Below are 26,273 nucleotides of genomic sequence, written 5' to 3' on the forward strand. Positions count from 1 at the left end.
TCTTCAAGTTGTCATTCCCAGCATAGTAGACTGTATGATTGTCCGATTCATAATGGCCAATACCAGTCCATTTCAGCTCACTAATGCCTAGGATATCGATGTTTATGCGTTCCATTTCATTTCTGGCAATTTCCAATTTTCCTAGATTCATACTGGTTCTTCTCATTTTGAGTCGTGTCACATCAGCAAACGAAGGTCCTGAGAGCTTTACCTTATCCGTGTCATTAAGGTTGACTGTACTCGGAGGAGGCAGCTCTTCCCCAGTCATCTTTTGAGTGCCTTCCAAGCTGGGGGGCTCATCTTCCAGCACTATATCAGACAATGTTCCACTGCTATTCATAAGGTTTTCACTGGCTAATGCTTTTCAGAAGTAGACTGCCAGGTCCTTCTTCCTAGTCTGTCTTAGTCTGGAAGCTCAGCTGAAACCTGTCCTCCATGGGTGACCCTGCTGGTGTCTGAATACCGGTGGCATAGCTTCCAGCTTCACAGCAACACGTAAGCCCCCGCAGTATGACAAACTGACAGACACGTGGGGGTTAGAAACATTAGTGCAGCTATAATGAAGATCAGTTTGCTTACTGCCTTTACTCAGCCTAGGTTTTATGCGACTGAACTGAGTGCTGGGTCTTCCTTTAATATTTGACACAATTTCATCAGTGCCATCAATCAGGCTTCAGCAATGATGCTGAGGGGGGCAGACGTTGTCCTCCCAGCTCTTTAAGCAAGTGACAGTTGCATGGCCCGGTAGTGATGGCACTTTGCTGACACCCCCTTGCAGTGCCTCTCAGAGCCTTCTGCAACAAAGTGCAGTATTGCTGCTAAATTACTGCTGTTGATCCTTCTTTTAACAGGCGCTTGAATAAAATCGTGTGGCAAGCATTATCTCAAGAGGAAAAAGAAAGGTAAGTCTTCCCAGCCCTCCTCATTTTCTTTTTTTCTTTTTTTGTTCTTTAGGTGAAAGTTTACAGAGCAAGTTAGTTTTTCATTCAAAAATTTATACACAAATTTTTTTTCATGACATTGGTTCCAATTCCCTCAGTGTGTCAGCACTCTCCCCCTTTCCACCCCGGGCTCTCCATGTCCGTTCATCCAGTTTTCCTTCCTGCCTTTTCATCTTTGCTCTTGGGCAAGTGTTGCCCCTTTGGTCTCGTATACTTGATTGGTCTAAGGAGAAGTTTCCTCACGTGTGTTATTGTTTGTTTTATAGGCCTGTCTAATCTCCCCTAAAAGGTGGACTTTGGCAGTGGCTTCAGTTTTGAGTTAGCAAGTGTCTGGAGGCCATAATCTCGGGGGTTCCTCCAGTCTCTGTCAGACCAGTAAGTCTGGTCTTTTTTTTGTGAGTTTGAATTTTGTTCTACATTTTTCTCCCACTCTGTCTGGGACCCTCTGTTGTAATCTCTGTCAGAGCGGTTGGTGGTGGTAGCTGGGCACCACTGAATTCTTCTGAGCTCAGGTTGGTGTGGGCTGTGGTTTGTGCGGCCCATTAGTCCTTTGGACTGGTATTTTCCCGTGTCTTTGGTTTTCTTGAAACTCCTTTGCCCTGGACCTGCCCTCCTCATTTTCTAAGGCCCAGTTTGAATTGAGTGATGGGTATCAGCCTGATGCTCATGTTTTGCTTGTCCAGCCACAGAGCTGACTGGTTCTCTTCCACCTTCCCTGAGGGCTGCCAGTGAGCCTGCGGAATGGGGGGTGCAGAGCTAAATTACGCAGGGGCCTGCCCTCCACGAGCCCCTACCTTGTGAGGGCCATTCTGTGTGATTGTAGGCAATGATAACGCAAGACCAAATGAGATAAAAAGAGACACACAGAGTTCCAGGAACTGATGTTGAGAGGAAGGAAGGTCAGAGAGAAATCCCTTCCACTTGGGGTAGAGCTGCGGTTAAGGAACTCGGAGGGAGGCAGGGTTTCAGTAGATTCTTCTCCCCCATCACCTTTGCCCACACCACCTTACTGAGAGTTGACTTGTGTCAGGCTCTGCGCAAAGCACTTCACCCGGTTACGTCATCTAATCCTCACGGCACCCTCGTGTGAGGGCGTTACCCCCACTGTCCAGCCATCTCCTGTACCAGCACGGTCCCGAGGGAGCAACATCAGCACAGACAGTGAGTGGAGGGGATGGGCAGGCAGCCATCGCGTTGGAAGAAGCCCTTCAGAGGGTTCTAATGCTGCTCAAGTTTCCGAATCGCTGGTGTAGAGAAATGGAGTCATTTCTCCAAGGCCACCCACCTGTAATTCCCAGTGTCCACGTTCCACTCCAGGCTTGTCTTGCTTCTAAAGCTTATATTCTTTTATATTCCTGATGCGGAAGTAATAAAGTCCTTCTTCTAATACCATCCCCAAAGCCCAGGTTTTCAAGTAGTATATTTGCCTATGCTTCTGAAGCTCTCTGTGGCTGTTCGTGTGACAGGTTTGCTTGATCCCCATTCGTTTCGCACATGCTGCCCCCTCTGCCTGGACTGTGCCCCTACACTCTGCATGGTAGGCTCCTGTGACCGTCACTTCATCAGAGTCCTGCTAAGCACCTGGTGCTCCTCCTGTCTGTCTTGGTACTACTTGTATATTTCCTTCTTAGTGTTGGTCATGATTTATCGTTACATATGTTCTGTAATTATTTATTTCCGTGCTTATTGTATCTCCCCACTGGATTGTAAGCTTTGCAACGCAGGGGCTGTAGCTGTTTGTCATCAGAGAATTCCCAGTGTCTCACATGGTGTAGCATGCCTGGCACAGAGCAAGCCTGCAGTAAATTATTTGTTGAATGAATTAACGAATGAAGTCTGTTTATTGGAAATGGCAGCATTAGGCATGTTTGATGCCTTTTAAAAGCTTTGACACTTGATTTCCTGTATCTGAAATCAGAGAATGATTGTTTCTCCTTTAAAAATATCTACTTGATTGTACTTTGCAGCCTTCTGGAAGCCCTGGTGGTGCAATGGTTAAGCACTTAGCAACTAACCAAAAGGTCGGTGGTTCAAACCTACCAGCCACCCCGAGAGAGAAAGATGTGGCAGTCTGCTTCCGTAAAGATTACAGCCTTGGAAACCCTATGGGGTAGTTCTACTCTGTCCTGTAGGGTTGACTATGAATCAGAATCAACTCAACGGCAATGGGTTTTTTTTGCAGCCTTCTTAAGAATGGTTTTAAACTATATTGAAATCTTATAAATTGGGAAAGGATTTAATTTTATTTTTAAACTGTAAGATTCATTTAGATAGTGGATTACTGAAAGGCTAGTTCTGTACTCATTTAAGGGGTAGGTAAACTCTGAGACATTGCCTTTAGCAAACAAATAAACAAACAAAAACCAAACCCATTGGCGTTGAGTCAATCCTGACTCATAGCAACCCTATAGGATGGAGTGAAATTGTCCTGTGGGGTTTCCAAGGAGTGACTAGTGAATTCAAACTGCTGACCGTTTGGCTAACAACTGTAGCACTTAACCACCGTGCCAGCAGGGCTCTGCATTTAGCAAAGGAGCTGTAAAAGTCATTTTCCAAAGTTCATAGTCCGGTAGGGCAGCCATTGGACCTGACCTCACAGCTCTTTCAAATTAGGAGAGAGGTGAATGCATGAATGAGATTCTCTCCCTTCACCCCAGCCCTTTGGAAACCTCTTGTATTTCCCTGGAACACTATTAATTTGACAGTAGAAACATTTCCCACCATGAGTAGATTAAAAACATAGCCTAGGAACCTTAATTTAAATTTGTGGTAAGAATTTTTCACTATCTTCTGGTGACAAGCTTTGTTCCTGGATTACTCTTCCAATATCCAACATCTAGAGGAAGTAAGTGATGCCTTCAGCAATAAGAGAATGATAATTATAAGTTGTTATCTCTCTCTCTCTCACACACACACACACACACACACACATACACACAGACTTTTTCCAAGAGTGCATGACTCAGGAGCAGCTGGAAATAGAATCCAGATCCTGGGCTATCACACCGCACACCGGCTGCCCCTGGAATCCCACAGCCTGGTCTATCAGCTCTTGGCAAGTTCGGCTTCTGTCCTTCAGGTACCACAGCAGTGCAGCCAGAAAGTTTAGTTCCATTTAGGCTTGCAAGGAAGGAAGGAGATCAAAACAGCCTAAAACAAGCTAGAAGAAGAGTGACTTCACTGAGGCGATTTGGTTCGTGTTGTGTTGTGCTGTTTTCCAGAGTTACTGCTAGGCACAGTTGTGTGAACTGTCTTTAAAGCCCATTTTTGGTTCTTCAGATGCCAGACTTAGGGAGAAAGGAACGGGCTGCAAATATGAGCTGAAAAGATTCATGAGTATTTCAAACTTTTTAAAAAAAATCAGTTAATCAAATGAGATAAAACCCAAACCAAGCCCATTGCCTTTGAGTTGATTCTAACTCATAGCAACCCCATAGGACAGAGTAGAACAGCCTCATAGGGTTTCCAAGGAGCAGCTGGTAGATTTGAACTGCTGACCTTTCGGTTAGCAGCCAAGCTCTTAATCACTGGGGTAAATTGCCTACCATAATTCACAAGAGATTGTTGCATTTAATTTAGGCAAACTACCAAAGTCCTGCTGGACCAGTGGGCAAGACTGTGACGTCAACCAGCACCTACTTTGACAGATGTTTCTCATGGGAGGGTTTGCTAAGAAGTCATCTTGCTGTACTTTTTCTAATATGGTAGCTTTGTTTCTTCTTCTTTTTTGTTTTTCAGGTTAGATGCAGACAAACCAATGAGGTACTTGGAAAACAAAGCAGCTTTAAATGAGGCACTAGGACGATTGAATTGGCCCATTTCATTGAAAGAGCTGTCGTTGTTGGAAAATGAAATCCTAGCTGGGAAGCTGTACATCCAGCAGGCCATGGAACTCCAGGAGGCTGCCAAGAAGGAGAATTCTGTGAGCAGGGCCCTGGGTGCATGGGTGCCGTGGGGGTTTCTGTGTTCCCAAGACCATCCTCCATGAGCAGGGCACTGGGCACGTGGGTGCCTTAGGGCTTTCTGTATTCCCAAGACCATCCTCCATGAGCAGAGCACTGGGCACGTGGGTGCCATGGGGATTTCTGCATTTCCAAGACCATTCTCCCTGCCTGCCTCATGTCACCTCTCCATCCCTAGGCTGGCCTTCCTTGCCTCTCCACCCTGATTGCCAAAGGAGTTACAGCCAGCCCAGCTAAGGTCACAGGACTTTATTCATCAAAAGGGAATGCCATTTGATTTTATTATGACCTTAGTTTTTATGCAATAAACCAAAAAAAAGCAAACCCATTGCTATCGAGTCAGTTCCAACTCATAGTGACCCTATAGGACAGAGTAGAACTGCCCCATGGGGTTCCAAGGAGCAGCTGGTAGACTTGAACTGCCAACCTTCAGGTTAGCAGCTGGACGCTTAGCCCCTGAGCCACCAGGACTCCTTTTACTCAATACATCCTCTAAAGGAAAAACAAAAGTATGATGTAGTAATTAAAAGCCTGGACTTTGGTGTGAGGCAGACCAGAGTCTCAGCCCCAGTAACTGATCTCAGCCCGTTACTCAGTCTCTCTAACCCTCAGTTTTCATATCCGTGAAACAGGAGTATTAATAGTATAGCCTCAGAGGATTGTTGTGAGGATAAAAGCCTCCTGTAAGCATTAGCAATTTAATATCATGATTAACAAGACAAAACTTTTAAAACGAAAAAATAATTTACAATCTGATTTCCATATTATTACCACTTTGAAGTGTCTCCTTTTAGTTTTTTCCTTTTTGAATAAATGTGTTTTATATAGATACAGGCAGAGTGTCCATAAGCATTTTATATATTTTATTTATTTAATCTTCATAAACTTTTCCTGTGTTTTTGTGGAACCTTCAGATTGATACTTTGGGGGTCACATAATATTCCATGGTGTGCGTATGTCCTGATTTATTTAACTCTTCACTGGATGTTGAATGTTTGGGTTATTTCCAGTTTTCTGATCTTTCACATAATGTTTTTTGTGGGTTTTTTAAAGCACAAATTAGTTTCTCATTCAAAATTTGATATACAAGCTGTTTTGTGACATTGGTTGCAATCCCTGCATTGTGTCAGTACTCTCCCCCTTTTCCTTTCCACCCTGGGTCCTCTGTGTCCATTCATCCAGTTTTCCTGTCCCTTCCTGCCTTCTCTTCTTTGCTTTTGGGCAGGTGTTGCTCATTTGTTCTCATATACTTGACTGAACTAAGAAGCACGTTCCTCATGTGTGCTATTGTTTGTTTTATAGGCCTATCTAATCTTTGGCTGGAAGGTGGACTTGGGGAGAGGCCTCAGTTCTGAGTTAGCAGGGTCACATAATGTTTTAGTGGCTCTTATGGTACAAAGAGTTGAATTATTAGGATAAATTCTTAGGAGTGGGGTTCTTGAATGAAGGAACATGAAGGTTTCAAGGCTCTAGATACCTCTTGCCAGCATAACACCACCCTTTCTGACTGAGTGTGAATATGTAGCCCTGGAAGAAGTCGTCTGACATCTTGCTGAGTTCTAGGGCTTCAAACCAGTTTAAAGCCCTGCTGAATTTTAGATAATTCTTAGATGTTCACCATAAAAATCAAAAACCCATTGCTGTTGAATTGATTCCGACTCATAACGACCACATAGGACAGAGTAGAACTGCCCCGTAGAGTTGCCAAGGAGCAGCTGGTGGATTTGAACTGCTGACCTTTTGGTCAGTAGCCAAGCCCTTAACCACTGAGCCAACAGGGCTCCATATTCACCATATGATAATATTAAAAAAAAAAAATTTTTTTTCCAAAGACCTGATCTTTGGGATTCATCTTTTTTATTTTGGCCTTTGGCAAATGATGCTAGAGCTTCGCCTTCTTTTAAATTTTGTATTTGCTGCTTTGGATTCTGGATCATTTTGTTTATTTTTAATTTTCTTTTTTCCCCTGAAAAATCACATTTTTTTCTTCAGTGTAGAAAGCTATGCCTTTTGTGCAGAATTCAAAGTTTTTTTTCACAAAACACTGTATGTTTATTAATGTTATTCGAATGAAGTGGCTTCCAGAGAGTTGTCTAGTATTTCCTTGGGAAGCATTACCTGAAATGCCCTCAGAACCGTAATTGCAAGGCCTAGATGATGGACCTTCCCATGTGGAACTGGCAGGACATGCTAGCATTTGTGCCTTTATTGGAGCCCTTGTGGTGCGGTGCTGCTAACCAAAAGGTCTGCAGTTTGAATCCACCAGACGCCCCTTGGAAACTCTATGGGGCAGCTCTACTCTGTCCTACACAGTCACTGTGAGTCAGAATCAACTAGACAGCAACAGGTTTGGTTTTTGGTTTTGGTCCCTTTATCTATTAAAAAAAAATTTTTTTTTTTTTTAGAAGTGGGAAGTATTACTGGTGGAGTGAAAAGAAGCCTCTAGTGATTCAGAACAAAAATAGTGTGTTTTACTGAATTTGCCTGGAATTCTGGCAATCAAACGCTCATTGTTCCAGGATATGAACTAGCTGTTCTATTTCTTTATTCCCTTATCTACAATGTGGGAATAAAATGAATTTCCAACAAGCTATTAATCTCTTTATCCAGAAATATTTGTTCACTCCTGTTTTAGTTATCTAGTGCTGCTAGAACGGAAATACCACAAGCAGACAGCTTTAACAAATGGAAATTTCTCTCACAGTTTAGGAGGCTAGAAGTCCAAATTCAGGGCACCAGCTCTAAGCAAAGGGTTTCTCTCTCTGTCAGTTCTGGGGGGAGGTCCATGTCATCAATCTTACCCTGGACCAGGAGCTTCTCGGTGCAGGAACCCCGAGTCCAAAGGACACGCTCTGCTCCTGGCATTGCTTTCTTGGTGGTAGGAGACCCCCCTGTCTCTCTGCTTCCTTCTCTCTTTTGTATCTTACAAGAAATTGACTCAAGATACAATCTAACCTTGTAGATTGAGTCCTGCCTTATTACGTAACTGCCTCATTAACACCATAGAGGTAGGATTTACAACACATAGGAAAATCATATCAGATGACAAAGTGGTGGACAATCATACCACACAATACTGGAAATCATAGCCTAGCCAAGTTGACACACATTTTTTCAGGACACAATTCAATCCATAACAACTCTCTACCATGGATCAGAGTCTGTGCTTGCCATGAGAAATCCCAGGCAGTAAGGAGCCGTTTCACCCATTTCATCCATCTCTCTCTCCCAAAGTGATAACTATGTTAGACACCTAATGGGGTTTGTTAACTGCACTGAAGACACGGACCCAGCCTTGTGGGGGAGACAGATACAGGGATAGAACGTAACCTCTTCCATGAGAGCTGAAACCCTGTTCCAGCTTTATTTGTATCTGTGTCCAGAGCACCTAGAGTGGGGCCTGGCACATAGTGAGTACTTCACAAATATTTATTGAATGAATGAAACCCAGATACTTACGACAGTATTACAGTACAATAACAGAATCATACCCAAAGAAAAACTAGAAGATGGGTAAAAGTGACCAATTCTAACTGTGGAGTAGGGGAAGACTTCACAGAGGAGGGAAAATGAAATTTGGTTTGGAAGGTTGTATGGGAATTGGGACAATGTTCCGCTGCTATTCAGAAGGTTTTCACTGGCTAATGCTTTTCAGAGTAGACTGCCGGGTCCTTCTTCCTAGTCTGTCTTAGTCTGGAAGCTCAGCTGAAACCCGTCCTCCATGGGTGACCCTGCTGGTATCTGAATACCGGTGGCATAGCTTCCAGCATCAGAGCAACACGCAAGCCCCCACATTACGACAAACTGACAGACACGTGACATCAAGGACATCATACACGAAGAAAGCAAGAGGTCATGGAAAAGACAGGAAAGAAGGAAAAGACCAAGATGGATGTCAGAGGAGACTCTGAAACTTACTCTCTCTCAAACGTCGAGCAGCTAAAGCAAAAGGAAGAATTGATGAAATAAAAGAACTGAACAGAAGATTTCAAAGAAGACAAAGTAAAGTATTATAAAAAAAAAAAAAAAAGTATTATAATGACGTGCAAAGAGCTGGAAATGGAAAACCAAAAGAGAAGAACACGCTTGGAGCTTCTCAAGCTGAAAGAACTGAAGAAAAAATTCAAGCCTTAAGTTGCAATAGTGAAGGATCCTATGGGGAAAATATTAAACGATGCAGGAAAGATCAAAAGAAGATGGAAAGAATACACAGAGTCATTACACCAAAAAGAATTAGTCAATGTTCAACCATTTCAAGAGGTAGCATTTGATCAGGAACTGATGGTACTGAAGGAAGAAGTCCAAGCTGCTCTGAAGGCATTGGTGAAAAACAAGGCTCTAGGAATTGATGGAATATCAATTGAGATGTTTCAACAAACAGATGCAGCGCTGGAGGTGCTCACTCGTTTATGCCAAGAAATATGGAAGACAGCTTCCTGGCCAACTGACTGGAAGAGATCCATATTTATGTCTACTCCCAAGAAAGGTGATCCAACCGAATGTGGAAATTGTAGAACAATATCATTAATATCACACGCAAGCAAAATTTTGCTGAAGATCATTCAAAAACGGCTGCAGCAGTGTATCAACAGGGAACTGCCAGAAATTCAGAAGAGGACGTGGAACCAGGGATATCATTGCTGATGTCAGATGGATCCTGGCTAAAAGCAGAGAATACCAGAGGGATGTTTACCTGTGTTTTATTGACTATGCATAGGCATTCGACTGTGTGGATCATAACAAATTATGGATAACATTGCAAAGGAAGGGAATTCCAGAACACTTAATTGTGCTCATGAGAAACCTTTACATAGATCAAGAGGCAGTTGTTCAGACAGAACAAAGGGATACTGATTGGCTTAAAGTCAGGAAAGGTGTGCGCCAGGGTTGTATTCTTTCACCATACCTATTCAATCTGTATGCTGAGCGAATAATCTGAGAAGCTGGACTATATGAAGAAGAATGGGGCCTAAGGATTGGAGGAAGACTCATTAACAACCTGCATTATGCAGATGACACAACCTTGCTTGCTGAAAGTGAAAAGGACTTGAAGCACTTACTGATGAAGATCAAAGACCACAGCCTTCAGTATGGATGGTGCCCCAACATAAAGAAAACCAAAATCCTCACAACTGGACCAATGAGCAACATCATGATAAATGGAGAAAAGATTGAAGTTGTCAAGGATTTCATTTTACTTGGATCTACAGTCAACACCCATGGAAGCAGCAGCCAAGAAATCAAAAGACACATTGCATTGGGTAAATCTCCTGCAAAGGACCTCTTTAAAGTGTTGAAGAGCAAAGATGTCACCTTGAAGACTAAGGTGCCCCTGACCCAAGCCATGGTATTTTCAGTCACATTGTATGCACATGAAAGCTGGACAATGAGTAAGAAAGACGGAAGAAGAACTGATGCCTTTGAATTTGGTGTTGGTGAAGAATACTGAATATACCATGGACTGCCAGAAGAATGAACAAATCTGTCTTAGAAGAAGTTCAAGCAGAATGCTCCTTAGAAGCAAGGATGACGAGACTGCGTCTTACATACTTTGGACATGTTGTCAGGAGGGATCAGTCCCTGGAGAAGGACATCATGCTTGGCAAAGTACAGGGTCAGCAGAAAAGAGGAAGACCCTCAACGAGGTGGATTGACACAGTGGCTGCAACAATGAGCTCGAGCATCCTTAGAAGTAAGGATGGCTCAGGACCAGGCAGTGCTTCGTTCTGTTGTGCATAAGATCACTATGAGTTGGAACCGACTCGACGGCACCTAACAACAACAACAGTAGGAATTTGGAGATTGGGGTGTGAGAAATGCCCTTCATGAGAGAAACGGCCTGTGCCAAAGCAGAGCGGTGGGGAGTGCATGGCACATTCAGCAGGGGGTGTGGCAGGAGACAAGATCAGATTGGAAGATGGCACCAAGGACTTGGAATTCTCTGCTGAGGATCAAGGACTTGTGCCTGTAGGAAAAGAACAGGCAGTGAGGAGTCTTTCGGCAAGTGGGAGACACTAACAGATTATTCTGGCAACAAGATGAGACCCAACGTAGAGGAGAAAGACCAAAATCAGGTGCAGTACCCCACTGAGAGATGTCGAGTCCTTGAACTCGGCAGGGACAGTGGGGAGGGAATGGGTAAGAGACACAACTTGATGAGAAGGCGAGTGTGTGAGGTGAGCGAGAGGGTGGAGTTGAGAATGACCACAATGCTTCTGTCTAGACAACTGCATGAACGGGGGTGCTGTTAACCACTTCCATCCTGGCTCTGCTCATATGTCCACCCCTCAGGAAGACTTTTCCCACCCAGCCCATCTAAACACCCTGTCACTCTAACCCGTTATCAAATTTTTGTTTTCTTCGCAGCACTTATCACTACCTGATATTGTGTATTTATTTGTCTGTGGTCTATCTCCCCCACTAGAATAAGGATGGGGACTTGGTCTGTCATGTTCTGGGTACTCTCAGTGCCTAGAATAGTCCTTGGCACCTCACATTGTTATTCTTGTTGTTAGGTGCAGTCAAGTCAATTTCGACTCATAGCAACCCCATGTAACAAAGTAGAACTGCCCCATGGGATTTTCTAGGATATGATTTTTGTAAGAGCAGACTGCCAGACACTTCATAAGCCAAAAAAAAAAAACAGATCAGTTGCCATTGAGTTGATTCTGACTCGTAGTGACCCTACTCATCAATATTTGAATGAATAAATGAAAGAACGAAGGGGAAGAGGTGCTATAATCAGAAGAGCAGGTTTTCAGGGAAAAGTAGACAATCATTTTAGGTCCTCTTGACTCGACGGCACTGGGTTTGGTTTTTGGTTTTGGTGATCCTTAGGTGTCCACAGGGCATCCAGGTGAGGAAGATGGAGAGTGAGCCAAATGTTTGGAGCTTAGGGAGAGGTCTGAGACAACGACATAGATTTAAGGTCATTCGAGGTGCCGGTAGAGGAAGAAGAGACAGTGGATGGGACCAAGACAGGAAAGTTAGAGAAACAGGAAGCCTAAGGCGGATGTGAGGGCCCAGGAAGGAGCGGCAATTGAGAGCTGGGTTCTGGAGTTAGACAGATCCAAATTCAAGTCTCAGCGCTGCCGCTTTCTTGCTGTGTGGGCTTACTTAGTCCTTACACCTAGTTTCCTCGTCTGTGAAATAGAACAATCAAAATACCTCCCCAAAAGAGGGTTGTGAGAAAATGCCCGTGACATGCTCAGGGCAGTGTGTAGCACTGAGTGCTGGACAGCAAGAGCACTGCACACACCACCCTACCCATTACTGCTGTTTCCACTGTTAAAATGATTATTCCGTAGATTTTCAAACTCATACAGAAAAATGACCTGAAAGAGCCATTTGATTTGGCAAGAGGAGGATCATTAGAGATCCTAGTAGAACTGTGGGAACAGAAACCAGTTTGCAGTGGGTGAAGGAGCGGGCAGAAGTCAAGGAAGTGCATGCAGGAAGTGTAGAGCTTCGTAGGGAAGGAAAGCAGAAAGATGGTGGGAGCTTGTGTGGTGAATACAACTGAGAGAAAGTGTTTAGTTTGTGTAAATGGTTTTGATGGGTTCACTGCTGATCCCGCTTGATCAGGGGCTAAGGCTCTCCCTTCACTGCTCTGTCCCCACACAGGGTGTCCACAGTCCCCACTGTCTGTTCAGAGGAGCTCCCAGGTGCCCAGGAATGGGAGGAAATTCACACTTGCCAGCTTACCCTCAACATGGCCGTCTGCAGGGGAAGTTTTTGTATGTTGTTTTCTTAAAACAATACTTCTCCTTACCATGTGTTACGAATTTTGATATTTTTATTCCACTTTTATCATGCCCCACTGATTTGATTTCATGACCCACTCATGGTTCTCGACTTCCCGTATGAAAAACACTGGTTGAGACCAAGGCTAAAGGTTGCGAGACCTTTAGAGATGCTGGGGTGAGGAATAGCATCATAGATGCAAGTCGTTCTTATTTATTTGTAAATAAAAGTAGCTTCATTTTAAAGTCTTTTGGCAAAGGCCTAAGATTTTGATCAATGATTGTAAATTGGAGAGGGAGAACCCTTCTGCTAATCAATGAGACCTCCCAGAGTTCATTGATAAAGTGTAGTAAAAGGTGATCAAAGCTTGTGTGGAATGGGATCCAATCAGAAATTCCCACATGTGTTCAGGAGGGTGTGGTCGCTGTATGTGGCCTGCTCCAGGGCACATTATGGAGGGTGGACCATCTGTGGCTCTCTGATGTCCTCCTCTGCAGTGACGTTGGCACCCGACACAGCTGCCCTGTTGGTTCCTGAGTTTGGCACAGCTTCATGATTTACCTGTTGGTCAGGACTGGAGGTGGGAAGGCGAAGTGACTGCAATGCCTACATCCTCCTTTTTCTGCCCAGGCTTTCGCCGGCAGTCCTTTTGAGGACCGTTATTCCCACTTGCTCTGCCCCACAGCCTGAGCTGGGGCGCACTCCGTGCCTGACTGTGTAATTGTTTCCCCCTATTTCCATAATCCAAGGAGCCCTGGTGGTGCAATGGTTAAGTGGTCAGCTGCTAACCGAAAGGTGGGCGGTTTGAACCCACCATTCACTCCAAGGGAGAAAATACCTGGTGATCTGCTCCTGTAAAGATTACAGCTGAGGAAACCCTATCGGGCAGCTCTACTCTGTCCTATATAGGGTGTCTATAAAGTCGGAGTCGACTAGTAGATGGCATACAGCAACCACATTTCCATAATCCACTAGTTTTGCGGCTTTCCTGGAGACAGGTGCTTGGCTCACTGACCACATAGTGAAAGGAGAAATGTTGTTAAGTCTGAAATTTTGAAGTCTCCTTGAAAACCCCCTGCCTCACTGGCACCCCCCTTGCTGTCGTTGTAGCAGATTTCACCATCTCGGTCAGCCCTGAGCCCTCAGAGCCACACTGTGGCGGAAATCACCAGAAGGCATTTGTGAATTATAGTTTAATCTTCCGTAGTTCTCCTGGGAGCCTGGTCTAGGGCAGCCCAGCCCCTTCGTCCTGTGGCGTTTTAAGAGTAAACTTTGTTCTCCAGAGCAAGTCCCACAGAATCCAGGCCCAGGTGGATTCTAAGGGCTCATCATACCCCTGACTTGAATGCCTGGGAAAATAGAGGCAGAAAATCTCTTGAAGCTGTAAGCAGCTGTAAGCAACCCTAACGGCAGCCTTGGAAATTCACCCACACAGCTGGACGCACATGTTTGCGTCTCAGAGCTGGGACCTGCAAGGAATCTGGAGTCTTGGCCTTGAGGAATGGTGAGCTGAGTGCTCCAGTCCAAGAGAAAAGAGTGTTAGTGAACGGTACACAGGGAGGGGACTTGGGCGAGGCTGGTTGAGGTGACGCTGGGGATGAGGATGAGGAGAGGAGACCATTGGGATCCAGAAACACTGGAGGTTGTGAGTCGGACACAGTATGGAAGAGAATGTAGTCGGGAGACCTGGAGGGAGATTTCTGTGAGCTGTATAAAATGAAGTCAAAATAAGTAGAGTTGTTACTTTAGCTCCCAAATAGAATTGGACCAATTGTTATCCTTGCATTTGTACTCTTTTACAGTTCTCAAGATAACTTTTATGGCTGGCCAGGCTTTCCCATCCCACTAGTAAAACATTTAGTCTGTTCTGCTGCTCTTCGGGTCTGGTGGGAAGACAGCTCCCCAGGGACTGTGACCTGTTGTCCCGTAGCATGTCGACACCCTTGGTGTGAAGGAAGGGGTTAGCAAGTCTAGACTGCGTGTTGATGAAGTCGCCGTCACAGAGAGAATGTCACGTGAGCATTCAGGTCCCGCCATTCCCAGCCAGCACCTCAGTGATAAGCTGACCTCTGGGAATGGGACCCCACGTGGGCTTCTGAGGGATGGTGCAGGAGGTGTGGCCAGGGCAAGTGAAAATGTGCCAGAAGCATGATTTTGCCACAGTTAGCTGGGTACTTAAAGACCAGTCACTGAAGAAAATTAAAAGAAGAGAAGAAAAACTCCCACAAACTATTACCTAAAAAGTTTTTAGCTGGTTATTTATAATCAGGGTAATGTCCATAATTGCTGACATGTCTACTGCTTATTGTAACTCCACTTTTATTTCATGCCAAGATATATGTTCCGTATCTAGTCACTGATTTGTAACGCTGTCACCAGATACCACTGGGGACATTTTCTGTCTAGTATCCTGATTTTTTTTTTTTTTTATCCTGATGTTCAGGGGTTGAAAGGTGGGAATTAGCTCTGAGGATCCCTGAGGAGTCCTGATGGTACAGTGGTTAAGGGCTCTTAGCTGTCTAGTGCTGCCGCAGTTACGTAGTGCTGCTATAACAGAAATACCACAAGTGGATGACTTTAACAAAGAGAAGTTTATTCTCTCACAGGCTAGTGGGCTAGAAGTCCGAATTCAGGGCACCAGCTCTGGGGAAAGACTTTCTCTCTCTGGCGTCTCTGGAGGAAGGTCCTTGTCATCAGTCTTCCTTTGGTCTGGGAGCATCTCAGCCAGGAACCTCAGGTCTGAAGGGACGCCCTCTCCTTCCAGCCTGCTTTCTTGGTGGTATGAGGTCCCTAACTCCCTGCTTCTTTCCCTTTCCTTTTATCTCTTGAGAGATAAAAGGTGGTGCAGGCCATACCCCAGGGAAACTCTCTTTACATTGGATCAGGGATGTGACCTGGTAACTGTGGAGTTACAATCCCACCCTAATCCTTTTTAACGTAAAATTACAATCACAAAATGGAGGAGGACAACCACAAATACTGGGAATCATGGCCTAACTAAATTAATACACACATTCTTGGGTGCCCATAATCAATCCATGACAGGTGGGAATTAGCTGAGTATCCCTGAAGAGTACTGAAGGTACAGTGGTAAAGCCCTCGCCTGCTAACTGAAAGACGGGTGTTTCAAACCCACCAGCCATTCCATGGGAGAAAGTCGTGGTAGTCTGCTTCTGTAAGGATTACAGCCTTGGAAACCCAATGGGGCAGTTCTACTCTCTCCTACAGGTTGCTATGAGTTGGAATCGACTCAATAGCATCAGGTTTTATCCCTTAGATGACACAAATTGCAGCCACATTGTCTTCTACATTCTAAAGTGAAGGGCAGCCCTACTCACTGGAGGTTTCAGCTGGGCAGACACCAGCTGTCTCCTGCCACCAAGTTTATCCTTCTCCTAGGCATATGCTCTACTCAAGCACCCTGAACAGGTTTGGGGATGGTCCTTGCTGTCCTGTCTGAGGAGGAGAACTGAGTATGGAGGGCCTATCAGTCAGGCCCAGGCAGGAAACAGCCCCATTCAGTCAGTTCAAATGAAGAAGCTTTATTAGACTATTCCCGGAGGGGGAAGCAGATCTAAGACCATCAACAGAGGGATACTGAGGCACCCAGGGACTGGCAGTAGCAGGAAGTCATTGTCACCCCTAGACCTGAAGGAGCAAGGGAAGGAAAGAGTGTTCTGGAGCCCTGTGAGAGCCAACGAACAAGGTCCCCCCGCAGGTGGGTAGGTACAGGAGAGAAACCAAGAGCAGGGTGGGAACAGGGACCCCCCACCCCCAGGGCTTTCTCCCGTCTTCTGCCCTCTTACCTCCTGCCAGTGTCTCCCATTGGCTGACCCCATCGGGAAGCCAGCCAACAAGGGAAATAGGGTGCTGTTGTCCTTGAGGGGGGAGCCCTGGTGGCACAATGGTTAAGTGTTCGGCTGCTAACCAAAAGGTTGGTGATTTGAACGCTGCTGTGGGAGAAGACTTGGACCTGCTTCCTTAAAGACTGCAGGCAGTAAAATCCTCCTGGGCAGCTCTACTCTGTCACACGTGGGGTCACTATGAGTCGGAACTGACTTGATGGCACCCAACAAGAACTATAATGTTAGTCTTGCGGGTCAGCCTCGTGGGACACGAAGCAGGCTGGGAAGGGCAGAGAGAGGATCCAAGGACAGATGGGTAGGGGCAGAATAACTGGCAAGGAGAGGGAGAGGCCGTGAAAGTTTCCTTAAAGGCGCAGTTTATTTTCAGGCCACAGCCTTGTGTGAGATGTTCATATAAAGCAGAAAGCTAGTTGTGACCCACAGGCCAGACAATAAAACAAACGTGGCTTTTGTTTATCTCTTGGAGTAAAAAAAAGTAGCAATGTATAAATAACTATCAGTAGTATCCAAGTTACAGCAATTGTCAGATAGAAATATTTCAAAATCATCTCTCTTCTTTGACTTTTCTACCCAAAAACAGCGGGGTAATATCCTCTGAGAAGTTGTTTCAAGTTTGCTCTTCAAGCTAGGGAAATAATTTTATTCAGAATCTAATGCATAATTATTAGGTTCTTTTGCTGCCATCAGGGAGAAAAGAAGTTCATCCTTTTATAAAAGCCCTCTAAATTGCAATTTTTTTTTTTTTTTTTACTATTAGTCTTTAATTTTCTTTAGTTAGCTCCAGGTGAGTCAAATCTAAGTGAAGGACTCTTTTTTGCTGTTGTTAAAAACACTTTTAGCTTGGTTTCTGGTTTTTTTTTTTTTTTGTGCTTTAGGTGAAAGTTTACAGAGCAAATTAGTTTCTCATTACAAATTGCTATTAATGTTTAATGAGAGATTTTACTTTCAGAGTGATTAACGCATCTCCAGAGCACAGTGCTGCCCCAGTTTGGGGGTTTTGGGAGGGTGTCATAGATTGAATTGTGTCCCCCAAAATTGTATGTACCCTACCCTGTTGGATTTCTTAAAACCAAAAAGCCAAACCAGTTGCCCTCGAGTTGACTCTAACTCACGGCAACCTGCTGTGTCAGAGCACAGCTTTGCTCCACAGGATTTTCAATGACTGATTTTTTTATTTCCAGGCCTTTCTTCTGAGGTGCCTGTGGGTAGACTCGAACCTCCAACCTTTCAATTAGCAGCTGAGTGCGTTAACCTTTTGCACCATGCGCGGCCTCCAGACGACATAAAGGAGGCAGTCATTCTCTCTGCATGTCCTCCTAGCTGCCACGCCCCCTTCAGCCCTGGACTCCTGTGCACGGTTCTCAGCGTCCCTGTGAGCCTGTGCCCTGACCTGCTGTGCTCGTGACAGGGTGACGGATACGCTCGGATAGAGCTTGCAAGGGGGCCACTTCCTCCCCAGTGAGGCAGAGCTGAGGCCAGAAGTTCCACTTAGAGCTTTGCTTGTTTGGCACAGTGGTTTGCCTCCTGTAAAGATGTGAATGCCCTGGGAAGGAAAGTCCACTACAGCCTTCCATCTCTTCTCCATGATGGGGAGGGGTCACTTACGCCACAGCCTAGAGGAGCTGCGCAGAAAAGGTGCTGGACCCAAGGGGGCCCTTGGACAGTTTACCGCTCCTCATTTACAATTTCCTCTCTCAAGAGACCAATTCTAAAAGGAATGCAGACCCTGGATACTTTCTGGGTGGAGGCGACCCTTCTGAATCTAAATGAGGGGAAGGATGTAGAGGACAGAAAACACTTCTGACTTGCTCTGTCTTTGCACACCAAGGTTTTGTAAGGAGTTGAATCATCCACAGAGTTTGCAAATGTTCTGGTCTTATAATTAGGTATCCTGGAGAGAGAGAAGGTCAAAAAACGCCTAGAAGGCTTGAATTATCTTGATCATTGCAGTCAACAGGCCCTGGTTGGCCATAAGGACAAAACATGGACAGAAAAGTGTGTTGGAGCTGCAGCTGGTACCGTGTGGGGCCGTGTGTGGCAGCGTTCGGTGATTTGGGGCAGGAAAACTATCTAGCAGCAGTTTTCTAACAAGATTTTGAGCCAAAAACTAGTTTTAGTTAAGTTGTAGGAAAGAATTTTGTACCCGAATTTGGAAACATGTTGCTTATTAAATAGGAAAAATTTAGAAGCATCACGTTTATGAACTTCACTCTCCCACCAATGCAAACCCGAGAGCATGACTTTGTGATTAAGGAGTGGAACGAAAGGAGGGTGGCACCATTTTGGATGCTGCTTTGCATCAGCTAGTAATTGGATTTGGCAAAGAACTGAATCGGATTCTCAGATTTTGTAGGCAAGGCTAAATCACATTACCCCATGGACAGCATCCCTACTGCCTGCAAGATTGCCCGTCTGACTTCCTGCCTAATGCTGTTGTCCCTAAGCCTAAAAATACGTCAGCTTGTTGATTCCTTTAGTACTAGCATTCCTTGTTCTCACTCTCCATCCTCTCTGACTCCTGCCCTCTCTTTTTAAAGCCCAGTGACTTGGGCTTGTTTGTACTCTGTGTGTGTGTGTGTGTGTGTGTGTGTGTGTGTGTATAGATGGGGCGACCCTGGGTGGTACAAATGGTCTGCCTCCTCAGCTGCTACTGAAAGGTTGGAAGTTCAAGTCCACCTGGAGGTGCCTGAGAAGAAAGGCCTGGCAACCTACTTTTGAAAAATCAGCCATTGAAAACATGATGGAGCACACAGTTCTACTCAGACACATGTGGGGTCATCAGGAGTCAGAATTGACTTGATGACAACCGGTTTGGTCATAGGTGGGGTACAGCAGGAAAAGGACGGAGCTGTGGAATGTCTCTAAAGTCCCTGGCAAGATTCAGGGCAGCAGGATGTCGTCTTTGTGGAACAGTGTTGTCGACGTTCTAGCTGCCCTGATAAGAGGTCCTTCCATCCTGGAAAGCCAATGCTTGGTTTCTGTGGGATGATCCATTGTATTAAAGCTGGACCAGTAGGTTTGTGTTACTATGGCCAGCCTACTTTATCTGGTGGCGTAGGGAAATTGACTGTGCAGTGGTACTAATGAATGATTAAGTGTGCTACTGTGAATGGTAGTAATTTGATCCATTGTGGAAACAACCAGAAATTAGTTCTTTTCAATAGTAGTAACAGGTTAAAAAAAAAAAACCAACAACAGAGTAAGTGTAAGTTACTTGTAGAAAGCGCTCTAGTATCTGTACCCATCTTTTCAGGTGACCTGACTGTGTATGAATGATTTCTAGGGGAGCGATATTTTCGACCACTTAGACGTTCATTGGTATTACCCATGCAGAGAAGGTACTCACAGAGAGAACGCTTGTTGCCATTGAGCCTATTCAGACTCACAGTGACTCTATAGGTCAGGGTAGAACCGTCCCATAGAGTTTCTAAGGAGCCACTGGTGGATTAGAGCTGCCGACTTTTTGGTTAGCAGCCGAGCTCTTAACCACTGCGCCACCAGGGTTTCCACAGACCGAAGAGTTGCTCCATATTAGATGAACTGGGAAGTGAGCAACAACCATAGAAAAAAAGAGTTCACGGGTTATTTTGGGCAACTGACTCCACAGAGTTGTACCTCTGGTCCTATTCTGAACGTGTAAAAAGCGATCTTGTGGGTTAGCTCTGGCTACGACATTGAAAGAATCAATATTGGAATCTAGAGATACAAAGAAGTGGCTGGTGGATTCAAACTGCTGACCTTTTGGTTAGCAGCCCTAGCTCTTAACTACTGCATCATCAGGATGCCAAGAGATAAAAAGGAGCTGCTTAAATAAAAAAAGTGATTATACTCATTTAGAATTTTTTTTATTTATTGTGCTTTGAGTGAAAGTTTACAAATCAAGTCAGCCTCTCATATAAGAAGTTACATACACCTTGCTCTGGACTCCTAGCTGCTCTCCCCCTAATGAGACAGCACACTCCTCCCCTCCACCCTGTATTCCCCATGTCCATTCAACCAGCTCCTGTCCCGCTCTGCCTTCTCATCTCGCCTCCAGACAGGAGCTGCCCACATAGTCTCATGTGTCTACTTGAGCCAAGACGCTCACTCCTCACCAGTATCATTTTCTGTCTTATACTCCAGTCCAATCCCTGTCTGAAGAGTTGGCTTCAGGAATGGTTCCAGTCTTGGGCTAACATAGGGTCTGGGGGCCATGACCTCCATGGTCCCTCCAGTCTCAGTCAGACCATTAAGTCTGGTCTTTTCACAAGAATTTGAGGTCTGCATCCCACTGTTCTGCTCCATCAGGGATCCTCTGTTGTGTTCCCTATCAGGGAAGTCATCAATGGTAGCCAGGCGCCATCTACTTCTTCCAGTCTCAGGCTGATGTAGCCTCTGGTTTATGTGACCCTTTCTGTTTCTTGGGCTCATATGCACCTTGTGTCTTTGGTGGTCTTCATTCTCCTTCGCTCCAGGTGGGTTGAGACCAATTAATGTATCTTAGATGGCTGCTTGCTAGCATTTAAGACCCCAGATGCCACTCACCAAAGTGGGATGCAGAATGTTTTAATACATTTTTTTCTGCCAGTTCACCTAGATGTCCCCTGAAACCATGGTCCACAAACCTCCATCTGCTACTTTGGCTTTCAAAGTGTTCAGTTGTATTCAGGAAACTTCTTTGCTTTTGGTTTAGTCCAGTTGTGCTGACCTCTCCTGTATTGCGTGTTGTCTTTCCCTTCACCTAAAATAGTTCACCTACTATCTAGTGAATAACTCTCTCTCCCTCCCACCCTCGTAACCATCAAAGATTATTTTCTTCTGTGTTTAAGCTTTTTCTAGAGTTCTTAGATTAGTGGACTCATACAATATTTGTCCTTTTGCAACTGACTAATTTCACTCAGCATAATGCCTTCCAGGTTCCTCCGTGTTATGAGATGTTTCACAGATTCTTCATTGTTCTTAATCATTGCATAGTATTCCATTATGTAAGACACCATAATTTATTTATCTGTTCATCCGTTGATGGGCACCTTGTTTGTTTCCATCTTTTTGCTATTGTAAACAGTGCTGCAGTGAACATAGGTGTGCATGTATCTGCTCGTGTGAAGGCTCTTATTTCTCTAGGATATATTCCAAGGAGTGGGATTGCTGGGTTGTATGGTAGTTCTATTTCTAGCTTTTTAAGGAGCACCAAATCGATTTCCAAAGTGGTTGTACCATTTTACAATCCCACCAGCAGTGTATAACTGTTCCAGTCTCTCCACAACCTCTCCAACATTTATTATTTTGTGTTTTTTGGATTAATGTCAGCCTTGTTGGGGTGAGGTGAAATCTCATTGTAGTTTTGATTTGCATTTCTCTAATGGCTAATGATCGTGAGCATCTCCTCATGTATCTGTTAGCTGCCTAAATCTCTTCTTTGGTGAAGTGCCTGTTCATAACCTTTGCCCATTTTTTAACTGGGTTATTTGTCTTTTTGTAGTTGAGTTTTTGCAGTATCATGTAGATTTTAAAGATTAGACGCTGATTGGAATTGTTGTAGCCAAAAACTTTTTTTTCCCAGTCTGTAGGTAATCTTTTTACTCTTTTGGTGAAGTCTTTGGATGAGCATAACAAAACCCATTGCTGTTGAGTCGATTCCGACTCATAGCAACCCTATAGTACAGGGTAGAACTGACCTATAGGGTTTCCAAGGAGCGCCTGGTGGATTCAAACTGCTGACCTTTTGTTTAGCAGCTGTAGCTCTTAACCACTATGCCACCATAGACGGATGAGCACAGGTGTTTGATTTTTGGGAGCTCCCAGTTATCTAGTTTCTCTTCTGCTGTTTATGCATTGTTCGTAATGTTTTGTGTGCTGTTTATGCCATGTATTAGGGCTCCTAGTGTTGTCCCTATTTTTTCTTCCATGATCTTTGTAGTTTTAGATTTTATATTTAGGTCTTTGATCCATTTTAAGTTCATTTTTGTGCATGGTGTCACGTATGGGTCTTGTTTCATTTTTATGCCAACACCCTCTGTTAAAGAGACTGTCTTTTCCCCATTTAACAGATCTTGGGCCTTTGTCAAATATCAGCTGCTCATGCGTGGATGAATTTATGTCTGGATTCTCAATTCTGTTCCATTGGTCTATGCATCCGTTGTGGTACCAACACCAGGCTGTGCTGACTACTGTGGTGGTAAACCAAAAAAAAAACAAACCCAGTGCCGTCAAGTCGATTCTGACTCATAGAGACCCTACAGGACAGAGTAGAACTGCCCCATAAAGTTACTGTGGCGGTATATGTTCTGAAATCAGGTAGTGTGAGTCCTCCCACTTTGTTCTTGTTTTTCAGTAATGCTTTTCTTATCTGGGGCCTCTTACCCTTCCATATAAAGTTTGTGATTTGTTTCTCCATCTCATTAAAAAATGTCTTTGGAATTGCATTGTATCTATAGATCGCTTTGGGTAGAATAGACATTTGTACAATGTTGAGTCTTCCTGTCCCTGAGCAAGTATGTTTTTCTGCTTATGTAGGTCTCTTTTGCTTTCTTGCAGTAGTGCCTTGTAGTTTTCTTTGTATAGGTCTTTTACATCTCTGGTTAGAGTTATTCCTAAATATTTTATCTTCTTGGGGGCTATTGTAAATGGTATTGATTTGGTAATTTCCTCTTCTATGTTCACTTTGTTGGTGAAGAGGTATCCAAATGATTTTTGTATGTTTATCTTGTATCCTGATACTCTGCTGAACTCTTCTATTAGTTTCAGTAGGATTCTTTAGGGTTTTCTATGTATAAGATCATGTCATTTGCAAATAGAGATACTTTTACATCTTCCCTACTAATTTGGATGCCTTCTATTTCTTTTTCTAGCCTAATTGCTCTGGCTAGGAACTCCAGCACAATGTTGAGTAAGAGTGGTGATAGGGGGCATCCTTTCCTGGTTCCCATTCCCAAGGGGAGTGCTTTCAGACTCTTTCCATTTAGGATGATGTTGGCTGTTGGCTTTGTATAAATGCCCTTTATTATGTGGAGGAATTTTCCTTCTATTCCTATTTTGCTGAGCATTTTTATCACGAATGGGTGTTGGACTTTGTCAAAAGACTTTTCTGCGTCAATTGATAAAGTCCTGTGGTTCTTGTCTTTTGCTTTATTTATATAATGGATTACATTGATTGTTTTTCTAATGTTGAACCATCCCTGCATACCTGATATGAATCCCACTTGGTCATGGTGGATTAATTTTTTAAATTTTTTTGGTGTTGTTGGATTCTATTGGCTAGAATTTTGTTGAGGGTTTTTGCATCTAAGTTCATGAGGGATATAGGTCTGTAATTTTCTTTTTTTGTGGTGTCTTTACCTGGTTTTGGTATCAAGGATATACAGGCTTCATAGAATCAGTTTGAGAGTATTCCATCCTTTTTTATGCTCTGGAATACCTTTAGTAGTAGTGATGTTAACTCTTCTCTGAAAGTTTGGGAGAATTTTCCAGTGAAGCCACCAGAGCCAGGGACTTTTTTGTTGTTGTTGGGGCTTCTTAATTACCCTTTCGATGTCTTATTTTGTTATGGATTTAGTTGTTCTGCCTCTGTTTGTGTTAGTTTAGGTAGGTAATGTGTTTCTAGGAATTCATCTGTTTCTTCTAGGTTTTCAAATTTGTTAGAGTACAGTTTTCATAGTAATCTGATATGATCCTTTCAGTTTCACTTGGGTCTGTTGTGATATCGCCCATCTCATTTCTCACTCCAGTTATTTACTTCCTCTTCTGTGTTTCTTTTGTCGGTTTGGCCAATGGTTTATCGATTTTGTTAATCTTTTCAAAGAACTAGCTTTTGGTCTTGTTAACTCTTTTCAATTGTTTTTCTTCTCTCCATTTCATTCAATTCTGCTCTAATTTTTATTATTTGTTTTCTTCTGGTTCCTGAGGGTTCTCTTTGTTGCTCTCTATTTGTTCAAGCTGTAGGGACAAATTCTTTGATTTGGGCCCTTTTTTGTGCATTTATTGATATACATTGTGTGCATTTTTTGATATAAATTGACCTGTGAGCACTGCTTTAGCTGTGTCCCAAAGGTTCTGATAGGAAGTGTCTTCACTCTTTTTGGATTCTATGAATTTCTTTGTTCCGTCCTTGATTTCTTCAATAACCCGGTCGTTATAGAACAAGGTGTTGTTCAGTTTCCAGATGTTTGATTTCTTTTCCTTGCTTTTTCTATTATTGATTTCTACTTTTATGGCTTTATGGTCAGAGACGATGCTGTGTAATCTTTTGATGCTTTGGACTCTGTTAAGGCTTGCTTAATGACCTAATATGTGCTCTATTCTAGAGAATGATCCATGTGCTTTGGAAAAGGAAGTATACTTGGCTGCTGTTGGGTGCAGTGTTCTGTATATGTCTATGAGGTCAAGTTGGTTGAGTGTGACATTTAGATCACCCATGTCTTTATTGAGCTTCTTTCTGGATGTTCTGTCCTTCACTAAAAGTGATGTGTTGAAGTTTCCTACTATTATTGTGGAGCTGTTTATCTTGCTTTTCAATGCTATTAGAGTTTGTTTTATGTATCTTGAAGCCCTGTCATTTGTGCGTAAATATTCAATATGGTTATATTCTCATGGTATATTGTCCCTTTAATCCTTATATAGTGTCCTTCCTTATCCTTTGTGGTGGACTTTACTTTAAAGTCTATTTTGTCAGAAATTAATATTGCCACTCCTACTTTTTTGATTGTTGTTTGCTTGATATATTTTTTTCCATCCTTTGAGTTTTAGTTTGTTTATTCTTTAAATCTAAGGTGTGTCTCTTGTAGGCAACATATAGATGGATTTTTTTTTTTTTTTAATCTATTCTGCCACTCTCTGTCTCTTTATTGGTGCATTTAGTCCATTTACATTCAGTGTAATTATGAATAGGTATGAGTTTTTTATGAGTTTAGTGCTGTCATTTTGATATCTTTTGTGTGTGTGTTGTTGACAGTTTCTTTTTTCTACTTAATTTTTCGTGCTGAGTCGTTTTTCTTAATGTATTGTCTTTTCCTCTTCTTCATTGTTGTTGATTTTGTTTTTGCTGAGTCTTTATGTTTTTCCCGTATTTTATTTTGATGTGTAGGATTGTTAGTCTCCTTTGTGGCTACCTTAATATTTACCCCTATTTTTCTACGTTTAAAGCAAACTTTCATCTCTTTACATAGCCTTGACTTCCTCTCCATATGAAAGATCTATGACTACATGTTTTAGTCCTTCTTTATTGATTTAATATTCTCGTCTTTTACATAATGACATCACTAGTTCCCTGTTTTGAGTGTTTTTTAAATCTTGATTTATTTTTGTGATTTCCCGGTCTGGGTTGATATCTAGTTGCTCTGTCCTGCATTCTAGTCTTGGGCTATTACCTGATGTTATTGATTTTCTAACCAGAGGACTTCCTTTATTATTTCTTGTAGTTTTAGTTTCTTTTTTGCAAATTCCCTAAACTTTTGTTTATCTGGAAATGTCCTAATTTCGCCTTCATATTTGAGCGACAGTTTTGCTGGATATGTGATTCTTGGCTAGCAGTTTTTTTCTTCAATGCTTTATATATGTCATCCTATTGCCTTCTTCCCTGCATGGTTTCTGCTGAGTAGTCCGAGCTTATTCTTATTGACTCTTCCTTGTAGGTGGCTTTTCATTTATCCCTAGCCACTCTTAAAATTCTCTCTTTGTCTTTGATTTTGGCAAGTTTAATTATGTCTTGGTGACTTTCTTTTGGGATCTACCTTATGTGGGGTTTGATGAGCATCTTGGATAGATATCTTCTCATCTTTCACAAT

The 26,273-nt window shown here is 43.4% G+C and overlaps 1 protein-coding gene across 1 annotated transcript in view; it reads left to right on the forward strand.

Moving 5' to 3' along the window:
- The window catches only part of VWA3B (von Willebrand factor A domain containing 3B), a 224,503-nt gene that overhangs the window by 169,609 nt on the left and 28,621 nt on the right, over positions 1-26,273 (forward strand). Inside the window, 2 exon segments of the mRNA XM_064269063.1 lie at positions 852-902; positions 4,680-4,863. Coding sequence (XP_064125133.1) covers positions 852-902; positions 4,680-4,863 — 235 coding nt within the window.

This window comes from Loxodonta africana, chromosome 15 (assembly GCF_030014295.1).
Source record: "Loxodonta africana isolate mLoxAfr1 chromosome 15, mLoxAfr1.hap2, whole genome shotgun sequence".
Lineage (NCBI taxonomy): Eukaryota > Metazoa > Chordata > Mammalia > Proboscidea > Elephantidae > Loxodonta > Loxodonta africana.